This window comes from Ceratotherium simum, chromosome 21 (assembly GCF_057802395.1).
Source record: "Ceratotherium simum simum isolate JZ-2026a chromosome 21, ASM5780239v1, whole genome shotgun sequence".
NCBI classification, from domain to species: Eukaryota; Metazoa; Chordata; class Mammalia; order Perissodactyla; family Rhinocerotidae; genus Ceratotherium; species Ceratotherium simum.
The window spans coordinates 39796203-39809733 of NC_141920.1; the positions used below are offsets into that span (position 1 = coordinate 39796203).

Sequence of the window (13531 nt, forward strand, 5' to 3'; positions counted from 1 at the left end):
AATTGGCATAGATGTTAGCTCTGGGACATTCTTGCTCAAGCAGAAAGAAAATGGGCAATGTGTTAGCTCAGAGCCAGTCTTCCTCAAAAAAAAAAAAAATAATGACTTTGTACAGATCAGTGGAGCTCAGTCAAAATAACACCATGTCTTCAACTTGTCTTTCTAAGTAAGCTAAAGCTGTCAGGTCAACAGTCATTGTTACTGCCCAAAGAGGGGTTGTTTGCCCACCACAAGACATGCCAATAGTCAAGAAGCAAGGTGGTAGGAGAGAAGGGACTTCTTATTGCAGCTTGTTAGCAAGAGGGAAGATGGCCGACTCATGTCTGAACAAAACATCTTACAGAACAAAGACTACAGGCCAGTTCTATACAGCGCTGGTCTCCAGCTGGAGGAGGCAGCTGGTCTTAGTTCCTGATAGTCTCTTGTTTTCCTGGATATGCATCAGCGACTGGAGCAGCGCCCTATACCCAGATCTTTCAGTTGTCATTGATGATGGCTATCAGCATAGACTGTCTGTCCAGGGATCATCACATTCCTAAGGAACTCAAGAGAACAAAATTATCAACTTATAGCAGCTGGGAGGGGCCATAAAATCCACAAAGTATGTCTGGGCTAGTTAATCAGAGGTCATTCAAAGTTACAATATGGTTTCTTTTCTGTAATATGGCTTCCCTCATGTCAACCTTGTATTGAGCTAGTATCATCATCAGCACGTCTTTCCACCTCTTCTTCTCCCTTTTGCTTAAGTCTAGAAGGAAATAAGCCAACAACATATTTAGCTCCCAACTCCCAGTATAATAGCCGTGGAAGAGAGAAACCAGTGAAAAGCTAGTTCCGCTCTGATGACAAAGGTTGAGAGAGATGCAATAAAAATTCTGAGCCTGACACACAAAGGGGTGGGCACACTTGATATTAACTCCATCCCATCATTTGGCCCAAGACCTTATCTTATTCCCTCAGCTTGCTGTGGGACAGGAAAAAATGGCAACCCTCACACGTGAATCATGATTAGGAGAAGCATTATCATCACCTCCTCTGTAAGCCACATCTTTCTGGAGGGGAAACAAACTCTCCTCAAAGCTGAGAACCAAGAAATGAGGCTCTGACAACAGGAGGTATTTTTGTCTTTTGTGTTTGTTTTTTCTTGGTTTGTTTGTTTTTGTCCATTGACCCAATAAATGGATTTCTTTTCTAAGCACCTGATGTTAAAGAACTCTCAATTCAGAAGAACCATGAGGGTGGGCTTGGGAGGACTCAATAGGCTGTAAATGATTGACACTATCCAACAAACCGTGTCGCCACAATGCCAATTGATGGTGATAGAAGACAGAACTCTGGTGCATCGAGAGAATAAGAGTTAATGAGTAAACCAGAGGTGTTCAGAACTGGGATGCTGCAGTCGCCATCTGCCTTCAACACCTGTGTCAGTAACACACCCAGGCCACACTTTTGTTTTCCTACTACTCCACCAGACATTGGCCCACAAAAAATATTTTGTCTCACTTTATAGGTGGAGAAAATGAGGCATAAAGAGAGAAAATGGCCCCTTCAAGGTCACTTGATAAAGGTAATATAGCCATGATGAGAAACTAAGTATTATGTGTCCTGGACTTCTGTCTTACTGGAATTCTAGCTGAGTTAGTACCTCTCATTTTATCACTGGTTTTAACATCAGATGAATTCTGAATACCATTTTGTTTTGTCATTTTTGTATTATGGTAAAATATGCATTACATAAAATTTACCATTTTCACTATTTTTAAGTGTACAGTACAGTGGCATTAAGTACATTCACATTGTTATGCAATTCACATTGTTGTGCAACCATCACCACCGTCCAGTGCCAAAATATTTTTTATCTTCTCCAACTGAAACTCTGTGCCCATTAAACAGTAACTTTCCTTTCTCTCCACCCTCTAGTTCCTGGCAACCACTTGTGAATGTTATTTTACTGCAAAAAGAAATGTTGACTTTGAGCTCCGTTTACAATCAAAAAAATGTAATTAGATGCAAGAGGGAGGGGGTGGCATATAGACGTAAATTCGGAACTGACTGTACATAGAAGACTCCATGTGAGTGTGCTGTGCATGTGTGTGTGTCTTTAAAAGATCCTCCACCTCCAGGCCCGCCTCCTCGTCGTTTGCCACTGGGCTTTGCAGTCTCTTGGTGTCCTCAGTCCACACAAGGAGCCTGCATGGGCAATCTCCTCTATGCTTTCAGGAGCAGGTTTCTTGCCATGGAGGCCACATTCTGAGTTGAAGAATATAAAAGTAACCATTTGTTTTTATTTTCAAAGATCTGCCCAAAAGATAGGCTGTTGCTCTTCTTCTGGAAAAGCCTGATTGGTAGGATTCCTCCAAGGGCTCAGCCCAGAGTGCTTTATCCCATTCCCTCACCAACTTCAAAACAAAAGCTTGCCAAGAACCACTGGAGGAAAACCTGCCGGCTTCCATCATTTCTCACAAATGGCTAATTCTGGAGGTGGTGCTGTGTGCAATGGGAGTCTTCACAATCACTGGAAACAGAGTGACGGCTCGCAAAGTGGAAACTGCACACAGAATGGGACAGTGAAAGAAGCCCAGGTAAGAGGCAATCCCTCCCCCTTACACTGAAGGAACTGAACGTTTCAATGTTGCTTTGTAAAGCTGTTTGAAGCTGTCCTAACTGACAGTCCTGTTTACGAAGTGTTTTATGTGATTTGACTCTTCACTTCAGCTAATTTCAAATACTTGGCTACCAGAAAGTTTGGGTGTGGGTTTAGGAGAGAATTTCTTCTCTATACAAGAGAGGACACACGTAAACCCAAGAGCTTTAAACCCCTAAAATAGAAACATACCTACTAGACTTTCATTTTCTCTCAATCATTTTGGGGAGCAGAGTTGTGAAGGCCCACATTTCTCAGCTAAATTCAGTCCATCAGAAATGACAACAGGCTACATTCATCGTGCCTCATAAGAAAAAGAGGAAGTGAAAGTAAACGTCCCCGAGGTTATGTGGTGGAGACGGCATTTTCCCCCAGTACATGAGAAATGCCTCTCAGGCTGAAAGGCGAATTCTTTCCGGTGTTTAGTGGAGCATTGTCATAACTTTCAGCTTGATTTTTGGCCAAAGTCTTTCTTTGAAACTTCACATCACAGGCATTCCTTTCTAAGACACTTCAGAAGAGGGTGGCTTATTGTTACATGCTGCACACAGGAAACAAACAGACTTTTAATTGTTTTCCCATTTGATACTTTTTTGTTGTTGTTGTTGGCTTCTGCTGTGACAGAATGTTTGATGGGATGTACTGAGGCAGTGGAGGAACTCAAAAAATGTTGTCAGCTTTTTCAAAGAGGGAGCCAGGGTCTACGAGGTACTCGTAAAAAGGCAGTTCCCAACTTCCCACATGATGCCCTGGCCCTCTGCTCTGAGCAGCAGGGGTGACCTGATCAGCTTCAGGGGCAAACTAGCATAGCCAACAGGTAGTTTCACTGTTGGGAAATGAGAAGTTGGGCAAGGATCCCCTGCAGTCCTCCATCACTTATCCATCCCTGGAGAACCAGCATCCGCCCAGGGGAAGGTCAGATCGTTCTAACATCACAGAACAGGAGGGGCTGGCTGGCTGGGCCCAGTCCACCACTCAGTGTATTAAATTTGTGTGTCCAGCTGGAAGAGGTGGGGGTGGCGCTCTGGAGCCTGGGTTGTGTGTGAACAGGCTGTGGTCCCTAAAATTTGTTCCCCTTTTAACAAAAGGCATTATCCTAGCCTTGGAAGAGTCTACCAAAAACCTCAGGTCTGGCCTCTTCCAGCTGAGTATTTAAACCTAATGCAATGTAAAGAGAAAGCACTCAACTCCCATCATTTGCATGAGGGCAGTTGAAATAATATCCACCATCTCTACATTGCTGTTGATTCAGACCACTACCACACAAGATGCTCCTTGCCCTGACATGCCTGTAACGCTGGCCACTCACCTACTCGCCCTCTGGACCTTTCTGACTCTGAGGGTTCTCATGTGAGCAGAGATGCCCCCAAAGCCGTTCTTTCCTCTCTTTATCTTGGTTTTGAAACCACCTTCTAGTGTCTGAGGTTAGAAACTTAGCTAGATGGTTACAACCACTCCAAAGTAAGGATGAAAACCAGAATCCTAAAGGTTCATTACTAAGTACTCCTGCAAGACTCTAAACGTCTTTGGACATTGAGGTTTCCCTAAGAGCATCAGGGAATATCAGGACTTGCTGCTGTCTTTCTGACAGCTCTTTCTGAAGGGCCATCCAGAATCTGTTGGCTTAGATATATTTAAGAGTTACTAAGTTGAAATTGGCTTCCACTGAGAGCCTCAATTATGGCTTAAAAAATATTTTCCAGAAAGAAGAAACCCTGCTGAGATCTTAGTGGAGGGAACACAAGGGCCTGTTTTCCCCTCTATGATGTGGATGAAGTTGTCTTTACTGTCATAATCTTCAGTCACTGGTTTTGGTCCATTTTCCTTTGAGGACTTTTACCAAACTGAGTCTTGACCAAAAACCTTGTAGCTTGAACACTCTTGGAACACTCACCCTTAGAACCCAGCCACCAAGCTTGAAAGAAGCCCAAGCAGCCCTGAAGAGAAGCCCAAGTAGAGAGAAACCAAGTATCCTTGCTGTGCTCCTACCTGAGATGCAGCATCACCTTGTAAACTGTGTGAGTGAGCTATCCTGGGAACAAATCCTCCAGCCCTGGGGTCTGTCTGCTCCAATTGATACATCTTGGAGTATAGATGAGTTGTCGCCACTGAGCCCTGCCCAAGTTACAGATTCTTGAGCAAACAAATGATACTTGTTTGAAGTGTGGTGGTGGTTTGTTAAGCAGCAATAAATAAGTGAACCTGTGTCTATTCTATTTCTTTAAAATGCCTAGAAAAGTCATTCTGCAATCTCACCACAACCCTTTTCAGTGCTGGCATTTGCAGTTTGAGGGAAGAGTTTGTTTCGGCCATGCATTTGCTTTCCACCTTTGGCAAAGATGCCTTTTCCTCAGCCGTACACTTTCATTTTGTTTTGTTTTGTGTTTGGTATAAGGACTGTATGCTTATGATAAGTATCTGGCTGGTATAGCCAAATACAATGAACTCACCAATACAAAAGCAGAATCATTTGAATGCTTCCAAATCTGAAGTGTAATTATTCAGGGGGTTTGTAATTCATTGCATTATCCATGAAGAAATAGTTGGCTTGGAGAGTGTGTGTGTTCAGGTGCAGATGTTTTGTTAATTAAAAGAATACATGCTTTTAAGTATATTTAATACTACCAATTATAAATTAATTTTATCTATTTGTTAAAGTTTCCTAGAAAATCTTTCTCTACTGTTAGAGGTAAATTGATGTTAACCTAGTTACTTGCAAGGAATCCACTACATTTATTTTGAAACACACTTAATCTTTTTACTAAGTATTGTCACCTTCGTCTCAGTTGGCCTGAATTAATGTAGCTTTACTGGAATTTTAAAGTATACAAATCTATAAATTCATGTGAGAAGGAGCCATTGCCACCACATTATAAACAAAGATGTTGGCCAGGCAATTCACAATTTAGATTAAACATTTGGGAAAAAAAAATACTATAAGCATAGCTCAGAGAATTATTCAAAATTGTTCTCCATAATCTACTTTTTCCATCACAGTGCCATCTGAATCCTGTTCCACTCAAGAGTTTTGCCACATTGGAGATTATTTGATTATAGCAGAGGTTGAGATTGCAAATGCCTAGAAGGCTGGCAGGGCCTGGTGAGGGACAATAAGGATTGGTAAGGATGGGTTTACCTGAACAAAGCTCTTTGTCGCCACAAGGGAAAAACACGTCCTGTGTTGACAGATCCTATGATTTTCAAAAGAAGCTGGAAATCCAAATGGGGTGTGAGGAGGAGAGAATCTCCTGATTTTTAAGTATTGGCATCTAATCTTTAAAAATTCAAATAGTGTAGATTCCAAGAACACATTGCTACAAGCCACAAATCTGGAATCTCTGAACTGTAGGCATCTAGAATGAGAAAAATAAGAGGTCATAGACAGAGTGCTATTTTCTCATATACATTTAGGAAGAATGGTTCAGGGACTTTGGCTCTTCTTAATTTAGAATTCCTTTATATTTTTAAAAAGCAATAGATGAGTCTTACATCCTCATTTTCCTGAATTGTTATATTCACACTTGATCCTGGAATATGCACGATTGAAGAACAGCTATGACCAACCACATGATTTCAAATATTAGGTGCCAAAGTGTTCATCGGAATGTTATGGAATTGACAATACTTTACTGGCCAAACTTAATCTCTCAGAATTCACAGGAAGTGACACACAAACCTTTTATTAGACAACGCATTCATAAAGCTTGGTCATCATTATTGTTCTCTAGATATGGTATAACTGGGCCTTCAAAAGTTGCCCAAGAAAAGGGCAATGTGCAAATCATGATTATCCTGTTATCTACAAGTTATATGTGACTGTTCTTTCTCTGCCATGTGGGTCAAGGGTCCTTTGAGAAGCTGAGAGATATTATCTATAGAAAAATGATATGTCCGTAATCACAAAATTGTCCATGTAGAGAGTTCATGTATTCCCTGACTTTCTCAGATCCCCAAGTGACGAACCTCAGCTCTGGAATGTCTTTATTAATTAGGCTACATCTGCTCTCACAACCCAACCAGAAAAACCAGCAAATCAACCTGTCCAGAGAAGATATGGTAAGGGACTCATAAATTGATCCAACGAGGAGAGAAAACCACACATAACTGAAAGCGACTCAGGCAACAAGCCCACATTAAAAAATTTATATTAGAATTTTGCATCCTATTCTATAATACATTCATATATATTTTTTTTACTATAAAACTACTTTTAAAACCTTGAGTAAAAATGAACTTCCCGGAAAGATATTTCTTTTCTGGTGGCTGTTTACACCCCAGCACCCCTCAGGATTTCCCAGAGAACCACTTAAGGAAGAATGATAGCAGCAAGATCACTAACTCAACAACAGATGGAACTGAGTTTGAGTCCCAGCTCTGCCCCTTACTAGCTGTACCCCATTGGGCAGGTAGCTTCACGTCTCTAATCCCTACCTCACAAGGCAATGGTGAATAATAAATGAGATAGCATTTGTGAGGCTCCCAATAACTGCCACACATATAGTAGATGCTCATTAAATGATAGCTGTATCTGTTGAAGCTGGCCTGCAGCCATCTTGCTATTTTCTACTGCTATTATAAGAGTGTTCAGTACAATCCCTGGTGGCAGGTGGCATGTGTGCATGTATATATATACATACATGTGACATACGTGTTTCTATATAGATATATGTCATTTCCAACTGCCTACTTGATCTTTCCACTTGGGTAATCAAAAGGCATCTCCAATTTAACATGTCCAAACTGAGCTCCTGATACTCCCTCCCTCTGTCCCCAAGCCTGCCCCCCTTATAGTCTTTCCCATCTCAGTAAATGACAACTCTGTCCTTCCAGTGGCTCAAACCAAAAACCTGGGCATCATTCATGACTTTTGTCTTTCATTCTACATTCAATCAGCCAAGAAATTCATGACCCTACCTTCACAGTATGTCCAGAATCCGACCACTCCTCACCTCCCCCACAGCAACCACTCTGGTCTCAGCCACAGTATCTCTCACCTGGATTGTTGCAGGAGCCCCATCTCTTCTCCCTGTGTCCCAGGTATCTATTGTGGCATATCAAACCATCCCAACACATGGTGACAAATAAACAGCAACCATTTTATTATGCTCATGGATTCTGCTGGTCAGGAATTCAGAAAAGACGCAGGACGGGCAGTTCTTCTCTGTTCCATGATAACTGGGACCTCAGCTGGGATGACTCAATTGGCTGGGCCTGGAACGGCTGGGTCAGGAGGATCTGCCTCCGAGATGGCTTCCTCACTCCCATGTCTGGCATCCAGGCTGGAATGGCTGAAAAACCAGTTCTGACAAGCCAGGACTGTGGACTGGATTGCCACATGTGGCTTCTCCAGCAGGGAGGGCTCCAAGAGAAGTTTCTAGTAAATGAAGTAGAAATCTCATGGCCTTTTATAAGCTAGTATCAGAGATCAGCTTCACTTCCACCCTACTCTATAGGATGAAGTGGTCACAGAGAAGCCTACTAGGTTCAAGAGGAAGGGACAATCCCACCTGTCAATGGGAAGACTATCAAAGAATTCGTGGAGTTATTTTTAAATTGCCATATCCCACTTCCACCCCCGCCCTCCCCTCCACCACTAGCAAGACTGTTCTCAACACAGCAGCCAGAATGATCCTGTTGAAATGAAATCAAGATGTTACTCTTCTGTTCAAATCCTTCCCATGGCTCCCATTTCACTCAGAGTAAAAGCCAAAATCCTTACAATGGCCATAAGGCCCCATGGGTTGGTCCTCTGTGACTCATCTCCAGCTCCTTTTAGAGCAAGGAGCCATGCCACATTAGAGCAAGCAAGCCATGCATCCTCCCCTCTGAAGACATTCGCACTTCCTCTCCCATTTGCTCTTCCCAGATACCCATATGCCTCTGCCCTCCCTCCTTTCAAGTCCTTACTAAAACGCTACCTTCTTTGTGAGATATAAGCTCACAATTCTATCTAAAATTGCAAACCTGCTCCCTTCCTCCCTCCCTTTTCTGCTTGTTTTCTTTAGTACTTAACACCATCTACGCACACGCACATATAAACACACACATTAATCTGTTTCCTATCAGTTGTCTGTCTCTGCCTCTAGAATGTGAGCTCCATGTGGGCAGTATTTCTCTCTTATTCAATGCTGAATCCCCAGCACCTAGACCAGAGCCTGTACATAGTAGGTGATCAATAATATTTGTGGAATGAACAAAGACCACCTGTTTTCACTAATCTATTGTTTGTAAGAACTCTAATTCCAGCTTGTTGTGTTTGTTATTTAAATTGCCACTTTCTGTCCACATGCCTAGTTCTTTAAAAGACTGGAAAGGTCCCACTCATATGATACACAGGCTTCTTTATAGACTTCGAAGTGTATAATCTCTTATTAACTAATTTACAGGTTTCCTAACCTTTGTTGGAGAACATAACTACTCTTCACTGCTCTCTTCTTAAAAATCACTAACTTACTAGATTATTTTGTGTGGCCAGGTGGCTACAGGCTTTTATACTGACATGCAGATATTATGTATACTTCAAGCCTGAGGTCAGGGAACAAGCTTTAAGCAAGTGAAACTTTCTGAAAGAAATGAAAATAGAAATTAAATGTTATTAATTCATCCTGATGATTCCATTTCCTCTTAGCAGGAGATGAAATGTACCTGGATTAGAGGTAAAATGACTAATACTTCAGGGTGTATAGGTCTGTCATCTAGTTTTAATAAAATTCTGCATTCTCAGGGTTGAATGTCCAAGAAAAGTCAGTATAATCTGGTTTCCCACCAATGACCCTGTAAATGAGATGATTTTTAAAATTTCATTTAATCAACTTTTGCATCACACTACATCCTAAGATCTTTGCAAGTACTACCTCATTTGATCCTCACAACAACCTGATGAGTTTGACGCTGTTACTAGCCCATTTTTTTCGATGAGTCAACTGATCCAACAAAAGTTAAGTAAATTTGCCTAAGATTAAACTTCTAGTTAATAGTGCAGGCTGGCCCTAGGATCTGTGTTTTTGGGGGTTTTTTGGTGAGGAAGATTGGCCCTAAGCTAACATCTGTTGCCAATCTTCCTCTTTTTGCTTGAGGAAGATTGTCGCTGAGCTAACATCCGTGCCAATCTTCCTCTATTTTGCTAACGGGAAGCTGCCACAACATGGCTTAATGAGCGGTGCATATGTCCGCGCCCAGGATCCAAATCCGAAAACCCCGGGCCGCCAAAGCAGAGAACACAAACTTAAGCACTGTGCCACCAGGCCGGCCCCTGTGTTTTTATCACTAGAAAAAAATGCTTTTTCCTTAAACATTTTATTGTGAATATTTATAAATTTACAGAAAAATTAAGAGTTCTACAATGAGTATACATATACCTACCACCTAGATTCTACAATTAACATTTTACTATATTTGTTTTATCACATCTATCTATCCTCTTATCCATCCATGAATCCATGTTTTATGCATTTCAAAGACAGTTGTAGAATCAATACACTTCACCCTTCAACTCTTCCACATGCATATCATTAACCAGACTTCAAAATTTTCCTATAGTTATTTTTTTTCTTCCTTTAAGGCAAAAGTTACATATAATGAAATGCACAAATCTGAAGTATATCCTTCAATGAATTTTGACCTACATTACCTTTTGATTGTTCTTATCGGAAAAAGTTTCATAATATAGTTTTGACTGTGGAAAGATATTATAAGACTGTTAACTTAAAATTGGAGAGTTTAATCTCTGGACAAAAGAACTAAGTAATAATTAAATTGGCGCCTAATGAGGTAAAGGAAGGGCTCAAGAGAGGCTGTCTCACTAGAGAAACTCCCCTATTGTACACATTCAACTCCAAAGGAATCGAGAGCCATTTTCGTTTTTTTTTTTTTTTTTTTTTTTTTTTGTCTTTAGTATAATCCAGCTAGCAGGAAGGAAACTTAGTTTATAAATTCTTACAATTCCACTCCATCCCCTGTCTTCTTACACATGGAGGAACGAGGCTCAGCAAAACTAAGTGAGGACATTCAAGGTCACACCAGTGTAAGACCCGCCCCCCCAGTCTCTTGATACCTAGACCATGGCCCTTTCTGGGAAGCTGTAATTTTTTGGAAACCTCCAACCTGTTAAAGCAAACAGCCAGGGACCACCATATTTGATGACTCAAAGTGGTAACTGCTGTTGCAAGTTCTTTAGCCTCGATTTCAAGATTGATATTGCAAAATTGCATTTTTCTCATGTAAGAAGTAAAAGCACTTCCTTTTCTATTTCCCCAAATAAGAGCCACATGTAGAGAGCTTCCTTTTTCACATATCTTAGAACACCATGTCAGAGGAATTAATATTAATTAGAGTTAATGATTGCTACCACGCATGAGGACCTACTATGTGTTTGCTCTTTCTGCTATTGTTAATCCTCACAATAGGCTTTCAAATTTCACATATAAGGATCTGAGGTTTAAAGAAAGCAGTCACCCACATGGCTGTAAAGTAGTGGAACCAGGATTTTCTGACTCTTAATATCACATAACCTGTTACCACACCCCACAGCCACGTTGCCCTAATAAACTGAATCATCATGTAGAAGTTGGGAGTAGAGCTTCCCCTTGGCACTACCTAGGCTTGAATTCCAGCTCCACGTTGGTAACTCTGTGACCCTGAGCAAGTGGAATAATTTCTCTGCGCCTCAGTTTCTCCAGCTGGAAGATGGGGTTAATAGTAGCGCCTGCCCGATAGGGTTGTTCTAAGAAATAAATATGGTAGCGCATGCAAAGACATAGAACAGTGCCAACAACCAGAAGAAATTCCCCATAACTGTGAGCTATTATTAATGTCGGCCCTTGCAGGAATATCGCTTGTTTCTATCCCTAGCCTTTCTTTGGTGAAACAGTACCAAATTATGATGAAAGTTTGCAAATTGGATTGCATATTGTCACTGCCTTTAACATACAGTGACAAAAATACTTGAGTAAAAGACCAACAAGTCTTCAAATGAAAACAAACTGAATATTACAGAATAATAATATGGAGAGATGAAGATTAGGTGGAAAGGTGGTGCAATTATGAAATCAGGATGACAATAGCAGATGCTATTGGTTCCATGTTTACTTCCCCTCTCAGCTCTTACTATTTCCGTGGACACAGCCTTACTTCCCAAGGCCAGCTTCCGTGTCCTTTGCCTGAGGACTTTCCCTGGCCCCCTGAAGACTGTTCTGCTCTAGTGTGCAACAGGTCAGAAGTGCCAGAGAATCAAAACCCTAGGAGCAGCCCTCAACCATTGACTAATGGGAGCAGGAGGATAAACACCCACATTCTCTCACCCCTCAGGTGGAAAACGCTGAGGCATGTTCACACTGTCTCTCAGAGTCCCCAGTGGAAGCGAGCTCCAGTTGCCCACAGTAGTAAATGGCCTGATAGCACACCCTTCACTGGTTTCCTTCTCTTCCCTATCTCATCCCCCCTCCTCTACCAGTGCTTCCTGGGGTCACCTTCTAAATAAACAACTTGCATTTGAATCCTTTACTCAGGATCTGCTTCTGGGAACACAAAATTAAGACAACGATTTCTTAAAAACTTAACCAATTCTTTGCCCCTTTAACCTTTAGCATCAACTACAAAGATCCTTATATCTGTACAATGATCCTTATAGCCAGGATCTCACTGGACCTTCACAGCAATGCTGTGAAGTAGATCGAACTACTGCTATTGACCCATTTTAGGGATGAAACAACCAGAGCTTGGAAAAGTAAAGAGATCAAAGCCACATGGATGATGGGGACAGAGCTGGACAACAATTCCAGACATTCTGACTCTAAGTTCAGGGATGTCTCAAAGAACTGGCTACAATAGGGCTATTTATCGAGGGCTGTTTATTAAGCTCTTATTCAGTGCATACAACACCATCAACTGCTCCTCACAAGAATAGGTACGAAGTGAAAAAAATCAGGGCCTTTGTCCTTCAGTAGTTTAATTCACAGCAAGAAAAAAAAGTGCTATTTTGGTTATTACACTTACTCAGAAGAGCAGCTTTGGGAATCAGTCTTAGTAATTAAAAAAAAAAAAAAACCCCAAGGGCCAGCCCAGTGGCATAGTGGTTAAGTTTGCATGCTCTGCTTCATCAGCCCAGGGTTCACAGGTTCGGATTCCAGGCATAAATCTATGCACCACTCCTCAAGCCATGCTGTGGCAGCATCCCACATACAAAATAGAGGAAGATGGGCACAGATGTTAGCTCAGGGCCAATCTTCCTCACCAAAAAAAAAAAAAAAATCCATGAGATTCTAAAAGCCTTGAAATATGTTAACTTTTCCCTTAGATTTCCATAGCCAGGCAGCAAAGTGATTTTACATGGCACAACTTTCAATAAATCTTTATTTAAAAATCATTTACCTTTGTCTTCACATCCTTGTGTTATATAGTGTGTGTATTCCCCAGAATTACCTTCTTCTGTGCCCTTGTTCAGCTTCAACTCCATTTTCAAACACGTGACATCATGAATGCTTGCTTCAGACCCAGCAGGGGAACATGGATCAAGTCACTTCTTGATTCCTTTACTAAGCTTGCCCGAAGCAATGACACTGATGACATGTAGGAACTCTTGGGTTCTTGCAACATGGTGTGTTTCTCAGCCACCTACTCTGATAACTAGTCCTAAAGAAACTAGGCTCCAGATCTTCTCAAACACTTGAATAATAATGGCAGAACTAATCTGAAATCTCAGAGAAGCATGTTATCTCATTTTCTAGATCTTAGTGACACATTTCTCAAGAGGCAACTGAGACTCAAATAGGTGCCATCACTTGCCCAAGATCTCAAAATGGCTGATCCAGGGCAAGACACACTTCTGTCCACTGCCAGTTTCTAGCTCCGCCACACAACACTGCCTTTCACGTCATAGAACCAAAAACA

The 13531-nt window shown here is 41.4% G+C and overlaps 1 protein-coding gene across 1 annotated transcript in view; it reads left to right on the plus strand.

The window, feature by feature from the left end:
- The first annotated feature begins 2157 nt into the window (after positions 1–2157).
- SPTLC3 (serine palmitoyltransferase long chain base subunit 3) overlaps positions 2158–13531 on the plus strand; it is a 156735-nt gene continuing 145361 nt past the window's right edge. The window contains exon 1 of the mRNA XM_004433748.3: positions 2158–2582. Within this exon, the coding sequence (XP_004433805.1) occupies positions 2466–2582 (117 nt within the window). The 5' untranslated portion in view covers positions 2158–2465. The remainder of the gene's footprint in view (positions 2583–13531) is intronic.